Below are 20,748 nucleotides of genomic sequence, written 5' to 3'. Positions count from 1 at the left end.
TGGAAAGGTGGTCCTGAATATAAAATCCTGCATTAATAAATTGTGGTTATGACTTTTCCCTGTTTAAAACAAAAACAAAAACCTTCTTTCCTTAATTGCATGCAAAATGTATTCTGTTGAGAAAAAATTTATTTCATTTTTAGATCTGTTTGGCTGTATATTTTTCAAAATAATTATATTCCTTGGGGAGCAGTGAATGACAGACATGAGTTTTGTACAAATGCCAATGATGGTTTGATCATGAATCGTGTGGCGATCCCCTGCTTTCACCAGGGGACACAGAGCGGGGACGGATGGTAAGTGCTGAGCACCTGAAGAGAAATCAACTCCTCTTCTGGGAGGTGCGTTTATTCTCCTTGGAGATCAAGGGGTCCTGGATCTGGACTAGAGTCTGGACGCAGTTTGAGAGGGCGGAAGTGCTACAGAGGACCTGGAGAAGCCCCTCGCCGGGGGTGAACTGAATCTTCATCTCCTCTTTCCTCTGGCCAACTTGGCGAGACTCCGGTACTGCTCACACAAGGCTGTGATCTGTCGGGTGCCGGACAGGTCAGCAGTGGGGTGAGGGTTTGGAATCTCAGCAGCAGGGTCTGGAATCAGAGCAGGTCTGCCCCTTTCCTGAGCATAGCAAATATGTAAGCACCACGGGGACCACGAGACAGCTAACCAAACTAGGAGAGGGCAGCTAACTGAAAACAGATCGATGCCAGCTGAAAACACACTGAGGCTTTCCACGTCCACTCTCCTGTACCGACTTGGGGCATCAGAGCATCTCTTCTCCAACTCTCCTGACAAGCTGTGTGCTCGGAAGGTTGCTTTGCATCACTTAAGCAAATCAGTGCTTCCTAGCGACTTGAGGTAACCTCCAGGTCCTTTAGATGACTTTCATTCTTCTTTGTCCCGGATACTTTAAAATGACAGGTAAAAATATCTATTCTCAGAGCTGTAGGAGATAAAAATGCTTGCCCTGAAGGGAACGCACTCTTGATTTAGCTAAGCTTCATTTTAAGGAGTCTATCTATCTTAAATAGAGACATAGTATTACGTGAAATTCAAATGTGACAAATTTCATAGTGAAGTAGTTTATTTTCTCTGTTGTAATACTTTTTCTGCAGTTTTTTTTTTTTTAAACACGATAAACTTGGTAAATTGAACAGAAGAATGAAGACGCAGAAAACAAAAACACACTTATCCTGAGACCAGGGCCACGTTCTAAGAACAAAGTGGTTCCTGTTAGGAGGCGAGACGAGAAAGATGCTAGAGCATTATTTTTCCTCCACAACAGGACAGTAAGGAAAGTGTATCTCAACCTCCTAGACCAGGAGAGCCACACGTTCTGCCAGACCTGGGAGGATTTCCGCTTACCTATGGGTTCTTCTTTCTTAACCTTTTGATTAACTGCTATTAAACACTCCCGAGCACAACGACTGCTTTATATAACTCAACTTACCATCACCACAAGATGGGCACTATCGTCAGCCCCATTTCACAAATGAAGGAACTGAGGCACAGAGAGGCCAAGGCACGCCTCAAGGCCGCACAGAGAGGAAGCTGCAGAAGCCCGGCAGGTGTGACGCGGAAAGCTTTCTTCTCCACTTTCCCACCGGACACTCGACTTCCGTCAGTGCCCATGCCCAGTTCAGTAGGAAGTGAGAAGCCACCTCCCTGGAAAGCAGTCCTGTGCACCTATTACCGCCCTAAACGATTCCACAAAACTCTTCTGTGGCATTTTCCCATGCGTGTCCCCCGCTGTCCTCCCTCCCCACGGGGCGGGGGGGTATGGGGGGAGGCAACAGCAGGGGTCGGGGAGCAAAGCTGGCGCCTTTGTGAAGCTGCTGCTGCGGGGGGGGGTCTTGCTTTGTTACCTCATTAATGAACGACTGCAAAGAATCAAACAGAACCACAATCTGCCCACCCCCTGACCCCCTCCTGTGACCCCACTTACTCCATGGAGTCGATGATTTGTTTTGGCTCCACAGGGCAGGGGTAGATGACTTCATCGATGTGCGTCAGGTTACAATTGGAAAAGGCCGTAGAGATATGTATGAAGGCTTCGAGCTTTGGCATCTGACTGGCCATAAGCAGGAGCTGCTGGGTGGCCGTGACGTTAAGTTGCACGGCGTGTCTGCAGGAGGTGAAGCACAAGGAAGCACAGTGAGGCAACTCGACATCCCGCCTTGCTGGAACTTCACCTACTCCAACAACAGGCAGGACCATCTGATCTTTGTGGCTGCACCAGAGGACCAGGAAGAAAGGCGTGGGTCATGGCTACACAGCTGTGTGATGCCTGGACCCTGCTCTATGGCGATGGTGCATTCTGCCACATAAATCCTAGTCCCTGAAGCGTTCTTCACATTGCACTTAGAGACGGCTCGGTTCTAACTCGGCTGGAAGGAAAAAAATCATGATCCTCTGAATGTATAAAGGGGCTTCTTCAGCAGCTATTCAAAATATAAAAATCCATAAATTGAGCATCTAACTCAAGAAGCGGCAAAATTCAAATGAATTGTAGGAGAGCAACAGTGGATGGCGAATGAGAAATAGAAATTTTTATTGCAAAGGTCCAGGTCAGACCTAAAAACCGATGTCAAAATCCTAAACTTCAGCTAATAGAACACCAAGTTATATAAGCACGATGCGTGATGACAATGAAATGGTTTGTTCTAGACACACACGGTTTATACAGTATCAGGGACCCTATTACTCTAACTAAAAAAGACAATAAAAAAAGAGAAAAACTAAATGATCCTCTATATGCATTTTGAAAAGATTTAAAATGACATTCAGTATCCATCTCTAATTTAATTTTTAAAAATTCACTAAAAGAAGAATACATGATTAAAATATACCCCTTTCCCTTTGCTAGCCTGTACCATGTTTAATGGTGAAAAGTCAGGAGCACTGCTTTCAAAGTCAGGGCCAGGAAGAATGCCGACAGTCTCTACTGCTACTTAATACTGCTCTGAACTTCCACCCGGTAATTAGAGAGGAAAACAAAATGAATTAGCAGATATAAAAGTTGCAAAGGCAGTCACGAAAATCCCTATCAGATTACATAATTGTATATATGGGAAACAAACAAAAGAGCTAAAAAAAAAACCACCCTGGGACAGGCTATGATTCATTCAGTAGTGTCCATTTATAAAAGTTATGTTAAAGGAAAAAGCTGGCACATATTCAAACCTGAGCATTTAAAAAATATATCAAGAATAAATGAACAGGGGCGCCTGGGTGGCACAGCGGTTAAGCCTCTGCCTTCAGCTCAGGGCGTGATCCCGGCGTTATGGGATCAAGCCCCACATCAGTCTTCTGCTATGAGCCTGCTTCTTCCACTCCCACTCCCCCTGCTTGTGTTCCCTCTCTCGCTGGCTGTCTCTCTCTCTGTCGAATAAATAAAAATAAAATCCTTAAAAAAAAAAAAAAGAATAAATGAACAGACTATATACAAAAAAATGATAAAACTTCATTAAGGGTTATAGAAAAATAAACAATATATTGTTCTTGGATAGGAAGAGCCAATGTTTTAAATATGTTAAGTTTTTCTGACTTAGTCGACATATTCAAGGTAATCCCGATCAAATTCCCAACTTTTTAAGGAGTTGGAAAAATTAAGTTTAATCAAGACAGATAAGCAGGTGAGAATAGTCAGGAAAATTCTGTAAAAAGAGGATGATGATGTGTGTATAATTGCGTAATAAAATAAAAATTACGGTAATAAAATAGTGTGGTGTTGGCAGAGAAAGCCTAAGTAATGGAACAAAATAAAGAGTCCAACAATGGAAATTCAGTATAAGAGCCTCATTTAAACAAAGAGTAAAAGCAAATCATTTAATAAATGTTGCTTAAGAAGTGGCCATCTGTTAGAAAATTTTCCAGAGCTACTCTACATTCACACCCACATCACTTTCCTTTTTATAGAATTTTCCTATTTCTCTTTATAGGCAAATAAACTCTAAATGGGTCAGAGATTTAAAGGTGAAAATGAAGCAATAAAAATGGTAGAAGACATTATGAATAACTGCATAAATAATAAAAGTAGTTGAGGACAAGTGACAAACAAAATACTCTGAGCCTTATGAAGGACAAAAAAATCAATATGCTAACCATTCTAACAAGTCTTAAAATCAACAAGAAAAAAATGTGTTGGTAGAAAACCGGCAAAGAACATGAATAGGCATGGCACGAATGAATAAAATGCCAATCAGTGTTTCCACATCTTCGACTTTTCTAATTATCAATAAAAGCAAACTCAAAATATGCAGTGGTATTTCCATTGTATTGGCAACATTAAAAATAAAGAATTATAATGTGGTATGGCTGGGGGTGTCAGAAACGAGCGTTCACATGCACAGGGACAATGCAAGTCCGTACCACCTTTGTGGAAAACAATGAGGCATTATATGTCAAAATGTAAACTGTTTATAACCTGGGCACATCTGGTACATCTCTAACAATTCTACTTCTGGACATTTACCCAAAGTGAAGCACACAATGGTATAAAAAAATGCAAGCACAGAGATGTTCACTGAAGTGTTGTTTATAATTGTGAAAAAAACAGAGCAATCCAAAAATCCCCACCAATACAGAACTGGTCGAGTATACTATATACATGTAATAATGGAATGTCATGCAGTCATAAGAAATTGTAAAGAATATCTATTGACAATGAAAGATATCCAAAGATATAAGTAAGCAAGTTGCTAAAGAATTATCAATATGATGCCATTTTTTGGTGAAGCTGAACATAAGTCTACTTTATTATGGATGTGTAAAGAAAAGCTGGAGTGGATGCTCTCCATAATATTAATAGTAAGTTCTGGGTGGTGAGATTTTTGAAGAAGTTTTACTCCTTTGAATATTTTTTTTCATTGAGAATATACCTTTTAAAAAAAAATGTTATTTAAACTCAATTTAGTTAACATGTAGTATATTATTAGTCTCGGGTAGAATTTAGTGATTCATCATTTGCATATTATCTTTTTAAACAGAAACCACAAAGAAACTTACACACACGTGTACACGCACATGCGCGTGCGCACACACGCCATGAGGGGGAAATGGGCATGTACCTCAGGTGATCATCGAAGCGCACGGTGGCCGCACAGTGGAAGACAATGTTTGTACAGGAGAGAAGCTCCTGCATGTCCTCCTTGCTGATGGCGAAGTCATTCTGATTGAGATCCGCATAGACAGCTCTGATCTTCTCATGCACGTTTGGACAAACTTCTTTGACTTTTTCAAACAGCTAAAACAGAAACATAAATCAATATGCAGAGAGCGCCATCACCATCACGTTGCTCTTGTTTTTGCTGACTTGTCTCATCACAATTCTCAAAACCTGGTTTAATGTGTAATATCACTCCAAGAAGGCATTTTCGAAAAAATCAGTTCTAATAACCAGTAAGGAGTATATTTTGAGCTTTGCCTGCAGGGTGAAGGAGTGACAGTGAGTTGTCCATATCCTGCCCCATCCTCTTTTCCCCGACAAGGCAGCTTCGCGTTTATACGTGGTGATTGTTTCCATTCTTGCCTGGGAAATACGGTTTTCAGTGCAAAATTATCAACCTTTACAAGCTACCAACAAAATCACCAGCCTTTCCAAGGGAGGTTTCACGGGCACAAGTTCGAAACAACTTAGTTAACTGGCCCAGAGGAACAATAGGCTTAGCAGTACAAACATAATTAGAAAATAACAAATTCGGCAAATTTGTAATGGGCAAAACAAATACAACTTTTATATAACCTCATTCCAATATAGATGGCAGTTATTGTCTAGTAAGAGAATTACATGAGCTCATGTACTTTTTATGGGATTTTAATTGATTTCTTAATATTCTAATTTGTTTACAAAGGAAAGGGAAAGAGCACTGGGAGTTTTAGCTTTTATTACCCTTGTTCAGATGGAACAGTCTCTACTTTCCCCTCCACATGCAAGTTCCTAGATCCAGTTGGTATTTTCCATTTTCTCAAAGAATATAATTTTAACAAAATGATCTTAGTTTCAACCTGTCTTGACAACAGGAAATTCTACTGCAGTATTGGCTGGGGCTTTTAGCAGTGAGGAAAAGTAAGGTTAAATGTTTAGAAAGGTTAGGCACAGAGAAAATTAGTCTGTGGTTTTAATCATAGTAGAGTAGCCGAGCCCGTCCCCTTCACCCCTTCTGCCCCCGAAGAATGTTTGCATCTATTCCTTGATTCTGAGTAGCAGGCTTCTTCCCTCCACTGGAGCTCTACCCTATGTTTTTTTATTGGGTAATAAAAAATTGATTTAAGGTTATCAGAAAAATCATGTCTCATATTCTGGAATCAGGCAAGACCATGTTCAGAGGCCCTTCTGGGAATTCAGTAAGGTGATCTGGGACAGAGGTCAAGTCCACATATTGGCCTGATGAGTTAATATACTTCCGCCTTTGAGCTACCATGTTTTCTGCATGGCAGGATCAGCCTTGCAGCAGCATGGGACTTCAGCTCTGAAGAGTTTGGACGTGAGATCAATCTTCAAAGCTTTTTTGACATTTGCAACTAATGAGGTGGATACAGTGTCTGAGGGACATTCTCAACAAAGGTCATTCTGGCTCCTCCAGAAAGAGAGTTAACAGCTTTTGTAATCTGGATGAATCATAAGCATGCTAAAGATTGGTTTTCACTGTCAAATGGTTTCCATCCCGTAGTCCATGTTAATCATGTGACAAATTGGATATTTTGGGATAAATTTATCTAAAATTTGCACAACTTCCCCCCCTTTTAATAACTGGATTTGCAGGAGGTTCTGTTTTGAGTCTAGATGACAGATTTTATTCACAAGAAATTTATTTAGGGTTCTGTGGAGACTTCGACTTTGGCCTGTGATGACTTCTGGCTGCATTAGAGTAATAAGTGGAAAATGACTTTAGTGTTCATCCTTCCAGCAAAGGAGTTCCTCACACATGATGTAAGCTGCCATACAGATTTTCTTTTGCCTTCGGTTTTTAAAAGGCAGAGAATCCTGCTACACCATATTGTACTTTTAGCCCACCTGTGCAAATGTGATAAATGGAGATAATTACCATTTCAGGAAATAGTGTTCTGATCTATATTCTATTCATTGATTACATTTTCCAGTGAGAGGGCATATCTGAGTGAACATTGTGTGATTGTTTTTTAAAGTCTAAGTTTTCTAATCCAGATGGGATTTATTATGGTCAATTGAAATAAATCAGTGAATTGGCTATTGCGATTCAAACCACAGGGCTAAGGGAGGGTCACATTTTACTATGCTATCCATGCCCACTAATATGACTTGCTTCATCTGGCATCTCACCATTTTGCTCCAGCCTCTCACAATTTAACACTTCTTAAATGTTGCCCCATCCTAAATAGACTGCTGAGATTACAGCCAACGCCATCCAGCAGGTCAGTGCTTTTCAAAGTGTTACCCACCAAGTGAACTGTCTTGGAATCACTGGGATGCACATTAAAAGTGCATATTTCCAGCCTCCGGCCCCACCCACTAAAGAAGAAATGACTGGGGCACACCCAGGAATCTGCATTTTACATCAAATTCTCTGGTCCATTTGAATTGATTCCAAGGTGAGAATTTCTTCAGCTGGAGTGTTAACGCCGATTAATTGTTAATGAACAATGAGGTTTGACTCATTTCCCTTTACAACTGTCCAGGGCAGTTACAGGACATCAGTGGTTTTCAAACTGTGTAGGCATAAGAAAAATCTAGGAACCAATTAAAAATGACTTCCTTACTCTACCCTCCGAGATCCTGACTCAATAGGTTTGGCATGTGACCCGGGCAGCTGTATTTCGTAACCGGCTCCACAGACAGGTCTGGTGGTCCAGGTACAGTACTTGGTGAAACATTAATTTGGAAAATTCATGTCCAGTTTTAAAGTCAGGGCTTAAATTTACCCCTCCCGGTGGCCAACTCCTTGGTTCTTGTTTATCGTTTTATGCCGGACAGTACCCAGTTCATTGAAAAGACTCAAGTGTTGCTTGTTACACTGAAATTAATTACTGTAGGAACAGTCACGGAACCAGGAGTGGGAGCTTGATTCCTGAAATCGTTAACCGGCTCTTTTGTGTTGGTGGGTTGAAAGACAGCGGATAACTACCACAAGAAGAAACAAAGTAGTCCCTTGGGTCCTCTGCATTGATTGCGACCAGGACCCGGAAAGGCTCAGAGCAGAAACTTTGCTTTTGTAATAATGATACAACCGAAGGACAGAAGAAATGCTGCAAATGGGTCCTCAGTGGACACCAGCTCTTCTGAAAGGTTCTTTTGCTGATGTGAGACATTCAGTAAAGGTAAGAAAAAAAAAAATAGATGGAACACACGAGTGAAGAAAAAATATACAATTTCAAAAATATCATTGAAGGTCAAGCAACAAAGAAGTTAATGTAGTTATTTACGAAGTTTATCATATTCCTTCTCTATGGTCTTTACGTAATGGCACAGGACTGCGAAGGTAAAGAGCGGAGTAGCTACCTGCCATGGACGAAGACTCAAGGAGGGGCTGCTGTGTGTGTTTCCATTTCCTGAAACCCTGTTCTTGACAAGGCAGGATGCTTTTCTGTGGTCACTGAAAGATCACAGCTAAGAGGCTTTCTAAACGTTTCAAACTTGGGCCTGTGGGTGGCTCAGTCAGTTAAGCATACTACTCTTAATTTCAGCTCAGGTCATGATCTCAGGGTGGTGAGACTGAGCTCCCCCTTAAGCTCTGCTTAAGGTTCTCTCTCTCGGGGCACCTGGGTGGCAGAGCGGTTGGGCGTCTGCCTTCGGCTCAGGGCATGATCCTGGCGTTATGGGATCGAGCCCCACATCAGGCTCTTCTGCTATGAGCCTGCTTCTTCCTCTCCCACTCCCCCTGCTTGTGTTCCCTCTCTCGCTGGCTGTCTGTATCTCTGTTGAATAAATAAATAAAATTAAAAAAAAAAAAGATTCTCTCTCCCTCTCCCTCTGCCCCTCCTCCCCCTCACTCTCTCTCTCTCTCAAATAAATAAATATTTAAAAAAATAAAAATCCCAAACTGGCAACAAAGCTATACATTTCTCTTGGAAAGTCTAAGAGTGTTCTATCGATTTGACATTACACAGCAAGGATTTTTCTCTCTTAATATGTTTTTTTTTTTAAAGATTTTATTTATTTATTCGACAGAGATAGAGACAGCCAGCAAGAGAGGGAACACAAGCAGGGGGAGTGGGAGAGGAAGAAGCAGGCTCATAGCAGAGGAGCCTGATGTGGGGCTCGATCCCACAACGCAGGGATCACGCCCTGAGCCGAAGGCAGACACTTAACTGCTGTGCCACCCAGGCGCCCCTCTTAATATGTTTTAAACACAAGAGACCATTCCGTATATGACAATAGTTACTGATAGCCCAGAGGCAGGAGAAAAAACTACATATCCTAAGTGAGAAAATTCAGTGGAAAGAAGACCAGAAAGAGAATTTTTCTGGATTCAATAAACTCCTTGGGTATGACTTTTATAGCCAAACACTACAACTGCGTTTTTATTAGAAGCAGGAATTGGGCAAGGGGTTGGGGGTGTGACATTTATATTACGTTTTTGAAACAATGTAGAGGTCCTAAACTTGGATTTCTACAATTAACTTGCTATCCACATGACCTTTTTTTAAGATTTTATTTTTATGTATTTGAGAGAACACAAGTGAGCATGAGCAAGGGGAGGGGCAGAGAGAGAGGGAGAAGCAGACTCCCCACCAAGCAGGGAGTCTGACACAGGACCCTGGGATCATGACCTGAGCTGAAGACATACACTTAACTGACTGAGCCACCCAGGTGCCCCTCGCATGACCTCACTTTGGAGGTACCCACAGAGGGTTCAGTTGCTACTTTCTGGGGACCAGTGAAAATCATTGTTTTGTTTTGTTTTTTTAATTTATTTGCTTGAGAGAGAGAGAGTGTGCCCAGGACCCTGGGGTCATGACCTGAGCTGAAGGCAGATGCTTAACTGACTGAGCCACCCAGGTGCCCCAAAAGTCACCGTATCTTTAATAATCTTGATAGTCTTTGATCTTTATTCAATATATTGAGTCCCTCTCTTCAAATATAACTATGTTCTCTAGTTCCAGTAATCCATCAAAATTTGCCTAGTATTTTTAATTGGGAAAAAAAGGTAAGGTCTCTTAAACTAAAGGGCAATCTCTGTGGGGTACCAGGTGTCCTAAAACAAAAAAGAACCTGTAACATTTATGGGAGAAATTTTGTAGTGCTGAGTAAAAGCAAATCAGTAAGTTAGCTCTCAAGCAAGGACTTAGCAAGAAAGGATATAATCTGAGAACCATTAAATAACAAGTAAATACAAGTAAATTGAGGCAGAAACTATCATACCCAATGTAGATTCACGAAAATTTACAAAATATCACGATTTTGTTTGTCCACTAATAACTCTCCTAAAATAGAAAGGATTACCCAAGAAGTTTTTATTGCTTTAGTGAGGACCATTTCAATAGGACCATAGAGCAGTACGGGGTAGCAGTGTGGTAATCGAACTTTGGCACATAGCAGGGTTCACTAGGAAGTTGTTTTATTTTATTTCTTTTTTTTTTTTTTAAGATTTTATTTATTTATTCGACAGAGATAGAGACAGCCAGCAAGAGAGGGAACACAAGCAGGGGAGGTGGGAGAGGAAGAAGCAGGCTCATAGCAGAGAAGCCTGATGTGGGGCTCGATCCCATAACTCCGGGATCACGCCCTGAGCTGAAGGCAGACGCTTAACCGCTGTGCCACCCAGGCGCCCCTAGAAAGTTGTTTTAAAAAAACAAAAAACAAAAACCAAAACCCCGAGTATCCCGACCCTGGAGATTCTAACTCAGTTCTGAGTTGAAGCCTGGGCACCTGTACTTTTGAGCCAGCTCTCCAGTGAGTCTGAGTCACACGGGGTGAGAGCCACTGAGAAAGATCGCAGGCTCTTCTGAGCCAGGCAGGCCTGGGTTTGAATCCCAGTTCTGCTGTTCATTAGCTGTGTGACTGGGGCAAGTTACTCACCTCTTGGGGCTTCCGTGTTTTCATTTGCATGTTTATCTAAAATGCTAATCGGGGTGCCTGGGTGGCACAGCGGTTAAGCGTCTGCCTTCCGCTCAGGGTGTGATCCCAGCCTGCTTCTTCCTCTCCCACTCCCCCTGCTTGTGTTCCCTCTCTCGCTGGCTGTCTCTCTCTCTGTCGAATAAATAAATAAATAAATAAATAAATAAATAAATAAATAATTTAAAAAAAATTTAAAAAATGCTAATCGCTAAACTATCTTATTCTGTGCTCTCAGAGAACTCATGACTCAGCATATAATCCCTATTTTTAAAAACAATTTTGCATTAAAAAGTCTTAGTTCCCTTTGCATAAAAATCTGTAGTCCACGCTAAGGAGGACACCGTGCTCAGCTCATTGTCTTGTTATGTTTTGTGGCCCCAGGGTCATTTTCACAGGGTTCTTTGAGACTAGGCACCCAGGGCCAAAAGGGAACGAGGGTGGCTAGAAGATGGAAACCAATCTGAAGATTACTCCCAATTCTAGCAGAATTGGTGGCGTCTCTCCCTTTTCCACGTGAAAGGACAGGAAAAGCGACGATTCTAATCCAGACGTGGCCCTCGCCTCCCTTCCTAAGGAGGTGGTCACCACCCGCACACGTGCTACTGGCAGAGCAGGGCAAGACAATCGGGGCTTACCGACGCAGCTTCTCAGGGGAGGCCACGCAAGGCAGTGGAGACAGCGCGAGCTTTAGAGGTAAATTCTTTGTCACTTCCTTGNGAGGACTGTAAATTCTTTGTCACTTCCTTGGCATTTCCTTGGACAGGCGACAACGTTCCTGGACAAGAGTCTCCTCTGTGAGGTAGCAGGAACGCATACCACAGAGGTTTGTGAGGGTGAATAGCCTAAGGAAAGTCAGATGCCTCGCAGCGTCCGCTGCTGAGCGGGCTCTGGAGCATAGGAAAACCCCTTCTCCACATACACGGCAGCGCGAGCGTGTACGTGCTTGTGTGTGTGTGTGCGTGCGCGCGCGTGCATTTGTTGGGTCATTCATTGCAAGGTTACTGATTATACCACGTGACGCAGGTACCTCCTCAGACTGAATGAGTTTCAGAGTCAAGCGGAATCCTGTGGCTTGGTGACTTTTTGAGTGCAATGAGGATAGTGCAATGAAGCTTTTACGAAAAAGACTTGATGTGACTGGAAGAAATTGAAAAGGAAGGAAAGAAGTTGGATGTGTGAAATCATGCCAGTGATTGAATTACCTAGTAAATTGTATTATAAAAGAAAATAAGAGATTGAGGAAATAAACTGCTTCTGTCTCTGGGGTTGTTATTATATCCCCAGGACTAAATCAATTTTTCTTTCTTTTCTTTTCTTTTTTTCTTTCTTTCTTTCTTTCTTTCTTTCTTTCTTTCTTTCTTTCTTTCTTCTTTCTTTCTTTCTTTCTTTCTTTCTTTCTTTCTTTCTTTTCTTTCTTTCTTTTTTTTCCTTAAGAGAAAGAAAATGGCCCACGGCAGGGAGGCTTAACATGCTTCAACTAATCTGAGCTGAATAACTGTCGAACTGAAGGCCAGCTACACTCTTTTAAAAGTGTGTGTTTGTTAATCATGGGGAAATGTAAATCCCTGGCAAGATGATATCTTTCTAGTTGTCCCAAGTTCATAGAAGCCTCTCACTTTTTGTGGTATAGTTTCTTAGGAAAAATAAAAAATAGTAATGGAACAAAACTGGCTTTGGGAATTTAAAACACAAACTTCTGTTTCCAATTGCCTTTGCCTCATGTAGAGATTTGACAGAATCATTAATGTCAATCAGAAATTCATTTTTGAATGTTGGTTGGGAACAAACAGCTCGTTTTCAGGGTAGCCTTGAACCAAACATGGAAACGGTTTTTTCCTTCTGAAAAAGTCTTTGAAAATTAACAAGGAACTTGTACGCAAAATGAAATTAACATTTCTGTTGGATGCTTCTTAGTACTCCACGACGTCAGATTGCTGACCTTCCCTTTGTAGGTGTTTTTTGGTTCAAAGTTGATTTGTCTAAGTGCCTTATTTTTCCTCTTAGGGATTGATTTTATCTAATGCCTTCTAGAAACTACTAAACAAAGACAGTCTTGTGAAAGGAATCAATAAAGTATTTCATAAAATGTTACTATCTTCTGTTGTCTTAAACCTGATTAGTTCTGTGAACCGAGAGCCCAGTGTGTGACCCTGCATGATTCATTAACCACAGCTCTCCAGGGTATTTCAAAGTTGATTTATCTCATGGACAAACGAGAGCCTATTGAGTAATTCACATTTTTCCAGAGAAGTTGACTTGAAGTATCCAGCACAACCTGCCAAGCTCTGTCTTTGTTTATAAATCCATTTCCTGGTAACATCATACAAGATACTCCCAACCCTGGAAAACTTGAATTTTGCCTGCTCTCCTCAGATGATTAATTCTAAACCCAGCATAATCTCATGGCAACCCTTCCCTTATTTGATTACTATAGTTCAATAGAAGAAGCCCCACCTTTTTTTAGGATTCTCTCAATAAAACATTTTTTAGATACTCACCTCTCAATTACTCTTAATTAATGACCTCACTCTTCATACAATTTCAACTACCTGGGGTTTTATTTTTCAAATATGGATACTGTCTCCTTCATGTTTTCTTAAACAGTTACTAAGAGTAGATTACAGCCAATTTAAGATCCTAAATGGGTATAAATGGGACATGATTGTTGGAAAAAGCAGCACAGCTTTAAGGGACAAAGAACCTCTCAACATTTCTTTGAACTGGACAACAACTGAATGACTTATTGGCAACTCATTATCTGTTGTTGTGGGGAAAAGCCATGTCTTGTTAAGCAAAGCCACATGCAAGACAGCAAAATAAATAAAATATCAATCTCTCTAAAATTGTTTTTGCTGCAATGAAAAGCTGCAATGAAACAAATGTGTTCATAATGAAATGAACACATTTGTCATAAGTAAGAGACTAAGCAGCCNAAAAAATGCTAATCGCTAAACTATCTTATTCTGTGCTCTCAGAGAACTCATGACTCAGCATATAATCCCTATTTTTAAAAACAATTTTGCATTAAAAAATCTTAGTTCCCTTTGCATAAAAATCTGTAGTCCACGCTAAGGAGGACACCGTGCTCAGCTCATTGTCTTGTTATGTTTTGTGGCCCCAGGGTCATTTTCACAGGGTTCTTTGAGACTAGGCACCCAGGGCCAAAAGGGAACGAGGGTGGCTAGAAGATGGAAACCAATCTGAAGATTACTCCCAATTCTAGCAGAATTGGTGGCGTCTCTCCCTTTTCCACGTGAAAGGACAGGAAAAGCGACGATTCTAATCCAGACGTGGCCCTCGCCTCCCTTCCTAAGGAGGTGGTCACCACCCGCACACGTGCTACTGGCAGAGCAGGGCAAGACAATCGGGGCTTACCGACGCAGCTTCTCAGGGGAGGCCACGCAAGGCAGTGGAGACAGCGCGAGCTTTAGAGGTAAGAGGACTGTAAATTCTTTGTCACTTCCTTGGCATTTCCTTGGACAGGCGACAACGTTCCTGGACAAGAGTCTCCTCTGTGAGGTAGCAGGAACGCATACCACAGAGGTTTGTGAGGGTGAATAGCCTAAGGAAAGTCAGATGCCTCGCAGCGTCCGCTGCTGAGTGGGCTCTGGAGCATAGGAAAACCCCTTCTCCACATACACGGCAGCGCGAGCGTGTACGTGCTTGTGTGTGTGTGTGCGTGCGCGCGCGTGCATTTGTTGGGTCATTCATTGCAAGGTTACTGATTATACCACGTGACGCAGGTACCTCCTCAGACTGAATGAGTTTCAGAGTCAAGCGGAATCCTGTGGCTTGGTGACTTTTTGAGTGCAATGAGGATAGTGCAATGAAGCTTTTACGAAAAAGACTTGATGTGACTGGAAGAAATTGAAAAGGAAGGAAAGAAGTTGGATGTGTGAAATCATGCCAGTGATTGAATTACCTAGTAAATTGTATTATAAAAGAAAATAAGAGATTGAGGAAATAAACTGCTTCTGTCTCTGGGGTTGTTATTATATCCCCAGGACTAAATCAATTTTTCTTTCTTTTCTTTTCTTTTTTTCTTTCTTTCTTTCTTTCTTTCTTTCTTTCTTTCTTTCTTTCTTTCTTCTTTCTTTCTTTCTTTCTTTCTTTCTTTCTTTCTTTCTTTTCTTTCTTTCTTTCTTTTCCTTAAGAGAAAGAAAATGGCCCACGGCAGGGAGGCTTAACATGCTTCAACTAATCTGAGCTGAATAACTGTCGAACTGAAGGCCAGCTACACTCTTTTAAAAGTGTGTGTTTGTTAATCATGGGGAAATGTAAATCCCTGGCAAGATGATATCTTTCTAGTTGTCCCAAGTTCATAGAAGCCTCTCACTTTTTGTGGTATAGTTTCTTAGGAAAAATAAAAAATAGTAATGGAACAAAACTGGCTTTGGGAATTTAAAACACAAACTTCTGTTTCCAATTGCCTTTGCCTCATGTAGAGATTTGACAGAATCATTAATGTCAATCAGAAATTCATTTTTGAATGTTGGTTGGGAACAAACAGCTCGTTTTCAGGGTAGCCTTGAACCAAACATGGAAATGGTTTTTTCCTTCTGAAAAAGTCTTTGAAAATTAACAAGGAACTTGTACGCAAAATGAAATTAACATTTCTGTTGGATGCTTCTTAGTACTCCACGACGTCAGATTGCTGACCTTCCCTTTGTAGGTGTTTTTTGGTTCAAAGTTGATTTGTCTAAGTGCCTTATTTTTCCTCTTAGGGATTGATTTTATCTAATGCCTTCTAGAAACTACTAAACAAAGACAGTCTTGTGAAAGGAATCAATAAAGTATTTCATAAAATGTTACTATCTTCTGTTGTCTTAAACCTGATTAGTTCTGTGAACCGAGAGCCCAGTGTGTGACCCTGCATGATTCATTAACCACAGCTCTCCAGGGTATTTCAAAGTTGATTTATCTCATGGACAAACGAGAGCCTATTGAGTAATTCACATTTTTCCAGAGAAGTTGACTTGAAGTATCCAGCACAACCTGCCAAGCTCTGTCTTTGTTTATAAATCCATTTCCTGGTAACATCATACAAGATACTCCCAACCCTGGAAAACTTGAATTTTGCCTGCTCTCCTCAGATGATTAATTCTAAACCCAGCATAATCTCATGGCAACCCTTCCCTTATTTGATTACTATAGTTCAATAGAAGAAGCCCCACCTTTTTTTAGGATTCTCTCAATAAAACATTTTTTAGATACTCACCTCTCAATTACTCTTAATTAATGACCTCACTCTTCATACAATTTCAACTACCTGGGGTTTTATTTTTCAAATATGGATACTGTCTCCTTCATGTTTTCTTAAACAGTTACTAAGAGTAGATTACAGCCAATTTAAGATCCTAAATGGGTATAAATGGGACATGATTGTTGGAAAAAGCAGCACAGCTTTAAGGGACAAAGAACCTCTCAACATTTCTTTGAACTGGACAACAACTGAATGACTTATTGGCAACTCATTATCTGTTGTTGTGGGGAAAAGCCATGTCTTGTTAAGCAAAGCCACATGCAAGACAGCAAAATAAATAAAATATCAATCTCTCTAAAATTGTTTTTGCTGCAATGAAAAGCTGCAATGAAACAAATGTGTTCATAATGAAATGAACACATTTGTCATAAGTAAGAGACTAAGCAGCCAGCTTGGGGACCCCGGGGACCCATAAGTTGAATAGCATGGATCTGTGACGAGCATATTCACATTTTAGCACATGAAACCTTATTTTCCTTAGAAGTTTCTCAGATTTTAGGAAAGAAACTAGATTAAAAAAACAATAATTTGGGGGGCGCCTGGGTGGCTCAGTCGTTGAGCCTCTGCCTTCGGCTCAGGGCGTGATCCTGGAGTTCTGCGATCAAGCCCCATGTCAGGCTCTTCCGCTGGGAGCCTGCTTCTTCCTCTCCCACTCCCCCTGCTTGTGTTCCCTCTCTTGCTGGCTGTCTCTCTCTCTGTCGAATGAATGAATAAAATCTTTAAAAAAATTAAAAAATTTAAAAAAATAATTTTGAATACTTGGAATCATTTCTAATAAAAAGAGAGTCAGATTATTTAATTTTGATAATCAGTTTCAAAACTCACAATCAAGTGAACTTATATCTGATGACATAGTTTTGGAAATTCATTTTTTTTAAAGATTTTATTTATTTACTTGACAGAGAGAGAGACAGCCAGCGAGAGAGGGAACACAAGCAGAGGGAGTGGGAGAGGAAGAAGCAGGCTCAGAGCAGAGCAGGGAGCCTGATGTGGGGCTCGATCCCAGAATGCGGGGATCACGCCCTGAGCCGAAGTCAGACGCTTAATGACTGAGCCACCCAGGCACCCCAGTTTTGGAAATTCATAATTGCTTTGCTGCCTTATCTATTTACTTTTTAAAAAGTGGGTGTTTCTTCCCCCAGTATAAATGTGAAACACGTTTATTGTCACTGTATTTGCAAAACTTTGGGAAAAGATTACTGCTCTTATTTTTTCACTATGAAAGAGGGTACCTTTTTTCTCACCATAAAAGTAAACATGCTCATTATATTTGTCATTTGAAAATCTGGAAGTGCCAAAAAAAAATAAAATTAATTCAAGATCCTAGTAGCATTTAAGGACATTTTAGTTGAGATTATACTGAATATGGTTTTGCATCTTTTTGTTTTTTACACTGAATATGAGTGTTTTCTCATGTCATTTAATAGTTTACAAAATGAGCTCTAATGCCCTTATACTAGTCTAACACATGTGTGTATTATTACTTATTTTATCTTTCCTCTACTATGGAACATTCAGATTGGTTCCAGTTTTTGCTACCCTAAATAATACTACAATAATATATCTGTACAATATTTGTGTGTCTCTGGTTGTTTTCTTAGAGTCCCAGCTTAATTATCTTTGTGAGGAAGTCCTCAAGAATCTGCCATTAATTCTGATATGTTCCGTTAAGGGCTCTGAAAATATTTCAGAAACTTACTTGTATATGAGGAAACTGATGTGTTCTGATTTTCAAGCCCCAGTTCCCTGTGGCCCAAGGATTAAAAATAACCTTTTCTTCCAAAGCATCTCCCACTTAATTGTCTCTCTCTGAAAGCACGGAAACAGGAAGTGAGAGGTGGTAGCTGTCCATACCATGAAAGGAAAGGAACGGATCGGATGCTTGAATTTGGATAGATATAACAGATGTTCTCTTGACCGTATTTCCTGGGTACATAGTGGGTATCAAAGGCAAACTGATAACATTTTAATTTATTATGTTTTAAAGAAGTACTTCCAAGCCTCACATGCCTGCCATGATTAATCTACCTTTTGAATTAGTTTAAAATGGGTTAGAAGTCACACATTACTATGTGTGACTGAAGAGAAATATTGTTTAAAGGCAACACAGGACCCTACTTAGGAATAAGGTATAACTACATGTCAGTCACTTTGCCTATGTCAAAATAAAGTTAAATGACAGAATCTAAACTGGTTCTTGGATATTTAATAAATATCTGCAGAATCAGAGGCTTACCGGAAGTAACACTCACCCAGACAGGAGAGTTCTGAGTAAAAACCAGGAGCAAGAGTGGCCATATAAAGGAAGTAAAGCTTGGCCTGGGCCCAGATAAGACCACTGGAAAACTGGAATGCACTAAACTTATTCATTCAACAAATTTGGTTGATGACCTACCAAGTGGACAGTGGTAACATGTGAGAGTAATGACAATGGAAAGGTCTTAGACTTACAAGTAAAAGGGAAAAAATTGGAGTAATAAATGTGTTACCAGTTTTGGCCAATCTGATACACTTGAGAAAATGTTGTGTTATCTGCCAAACCTAAGACTCTCTTACTCTCACTGAATTGGACATTAGGGGAGCATAAAAGCAGACAGAATGACTAGGAAATCAAAGTTTTGTGGGTGTATTCCCTGAAGTATAACCCTGTTTTGGAAAGTTGATTGTGGCAGCCCACATATTTGGAATAACTGACTTCTAACTTTCTCCACAAATTCTAACCAAATAGAGGAACATTAGAATTCATACAAAGTAGTCTCACTTTTAAAAAAAAGATGTTGCAAAAATGTTAAACTACATTATTTTGCTTTTAGGTAGAATCCCAAGATCTGTCCATTCTGCATGCTTCTATCCGACCACATAAGTCAAACACTTATGAAAGAATAATGAATGCCTTTGCTATAAAACCAGAAATAGCTAGAAATGTGAGCAGACATTTCCATATTTCAATCTCTTGAGCATTTTGGTGCTCTAGTAATTGTTTCCTATTAAAACACTCACTAATACATATCTCCAATAGCTTCACTGTGCCAGTAAAATCTTCTTTAGGGAGAGGACAGACTTTTAATTAAAAAAAGAAAAATACTTTTATTCTGAGAGTGAACTTAGGAGACCATGTGAAGAAAGGCTTAGCAGAGGGGTGGGTCTGTGAGCCTGAGCATTTACAGAAAGCTAACTGTGTGCTGGACCTTATCAGGACTATCTTGAAAGATATGGAGAAAAGGTTTAAAAATTACAACTGGAAGATATCTATGGGACTAGAAATGGAGAGTCCTAAGCATTCAGGGATTTGGCAAATAGTTGCTGGTTGGTTTTTTCTTGGTTTTAAGTTACAATCGAGCTCCAGTTTAGTTATCTCTACATTGGAGATGACCAATTAATGGCTATGTTTTACGACTGATTATTTTATGTTTTACATTAACAAAACCTATGAAGGAATTCTACTTTGCCTTTTTAACCCATATGTCAGCTTTGGTCTCTCTGCACCTTAATTGAGTTATGATTATTACACTCCCAATTCAAGATCCTCTCCAAAATTATTCAGAATTCCCAGGTGGCTAATTTTTCAAGGTCGCCTCTGTTCTTGCTTTTTCTCTAGCTCAGGGATGCCTTAAGATTATTTTACAAACACATATTTTGTCTACCATGTTTAGGTACTCAGTATCAGAAGGCATTTTTCTGGTCCCTATTGTAAGAGTTGGCAGGCAGATTTCTTCCTAACATCCATTCTTCTGTGTCTTGGTAAGTCATTCAGATGTTCTCTCTTCTCCATCTAGTCCCTGTGCCTCAGGAGAAGATTGTCTTACCCCAGCCCCGGGGAAAGACTTATTGATCTAAGTGCACTGTTATCCTCTACCCAGCAGTTAGCTTAGATCTGGAGTTTCTGAATAAATCAGTGCATGGCATACCTCATGCCACAGGAGTTGGTCCAGAAATGGACATGTAACTTAACCCAGGCTGAGGAGATGTGAGTGGAAATTTGCTGAGGATTTCCAGAAAAGAGGTTTCATCCATTTTAAAAGAGAGCTTCAGGGAGAGTCAGCAGGTTGCCATGAAGGTTGCAATGATAACAACCATTACAAAACAAAAAACCAAGCATCTTATCATAACTGGGAGAAAGCCAGAACAAAATGGGAGAGCTAAGAGATTCAGAGACCAATGCAGCCAGAGCTCCAGTCAACTGCTTATCACTAGGGTCCTGGAGTTTTCCATTGCATAGTCAACATGTTATCTTTTGTCTTCCAAGTCAGTTTCGATCGAGTTTTCTTCCAGCTGAAAGTCACCTAACAATACAATTGTTTGTAGTCTTCCAGGATCTGGTCTCAGCATGCCTTTCTAGTTCTTAAAAACTCACTTGTTTGGGGCCAGGGAAGTCACCCATTTGCAAGTGTGGTTGGTTCTTTCTGGTCAGACTGCCCTTTCTTCGTTTGGTCTCCTCTCTCTGGAGAACTCA

General features: G+C 40.5%; 1 protein-coding gene across 8 annotated transcripts in view; it reads right to left on the bottom strand.

Annotated features, from left to right (window-relative positions):
- Positions 1-20,748, bottom strand: part of FAR2 (fatty acyl-CoA reductase 2) — a 149,821-nt gene that overhangs the window by 22,627 nt on the left and 106,446 nt on the right. For 7 of the 8 annotated variants that reach the window (XM_034646258.1, XM_034646257.1, XM_034646264.1 and 4 more), the window contains 2 exons: positions 5,067-5,242; positions 1,943-2,122 (listed from right to left, as the gene is read on the bottom strand). In XM_034646258.1, coding sequence (XP_034502149.1) covers positions 1,943-2,122; positions 5,067-5,242 — 356 coding nt within the window. Of the gene's footprint in view, positions 1-1,942; positions 2,123-5,066; positions 5,243-10,993; positions 11,053-20,748 lie in introns of those variants that run through there. The other variant, XM_034646265.1, reaches the window with a different exon arrangement.

The sequence above is a fragment of the Ailuropoda melanoleuca genome, chromosome 16 (genome assembly GCF_002007445.2).
Source record: "Ailuropoda melanoleuca isolate Jingjing chromosome 16, ASM200744v2, whole genome shotgun sequence".
In the NCBI taxonomy this organism is placed as follows: domain Eukaryota; kingdom Metazoa; phylum Chordata; class Mammalia; order Carnivora; family Ursidae; genus Ailuropoda; species Ailuropoda melanoleuca.
The sequence above is the reverse complement of the archived record's forward strand: the minus strand, read 5'-3'. Positions and strand labels throughout refer to the sequence as shown.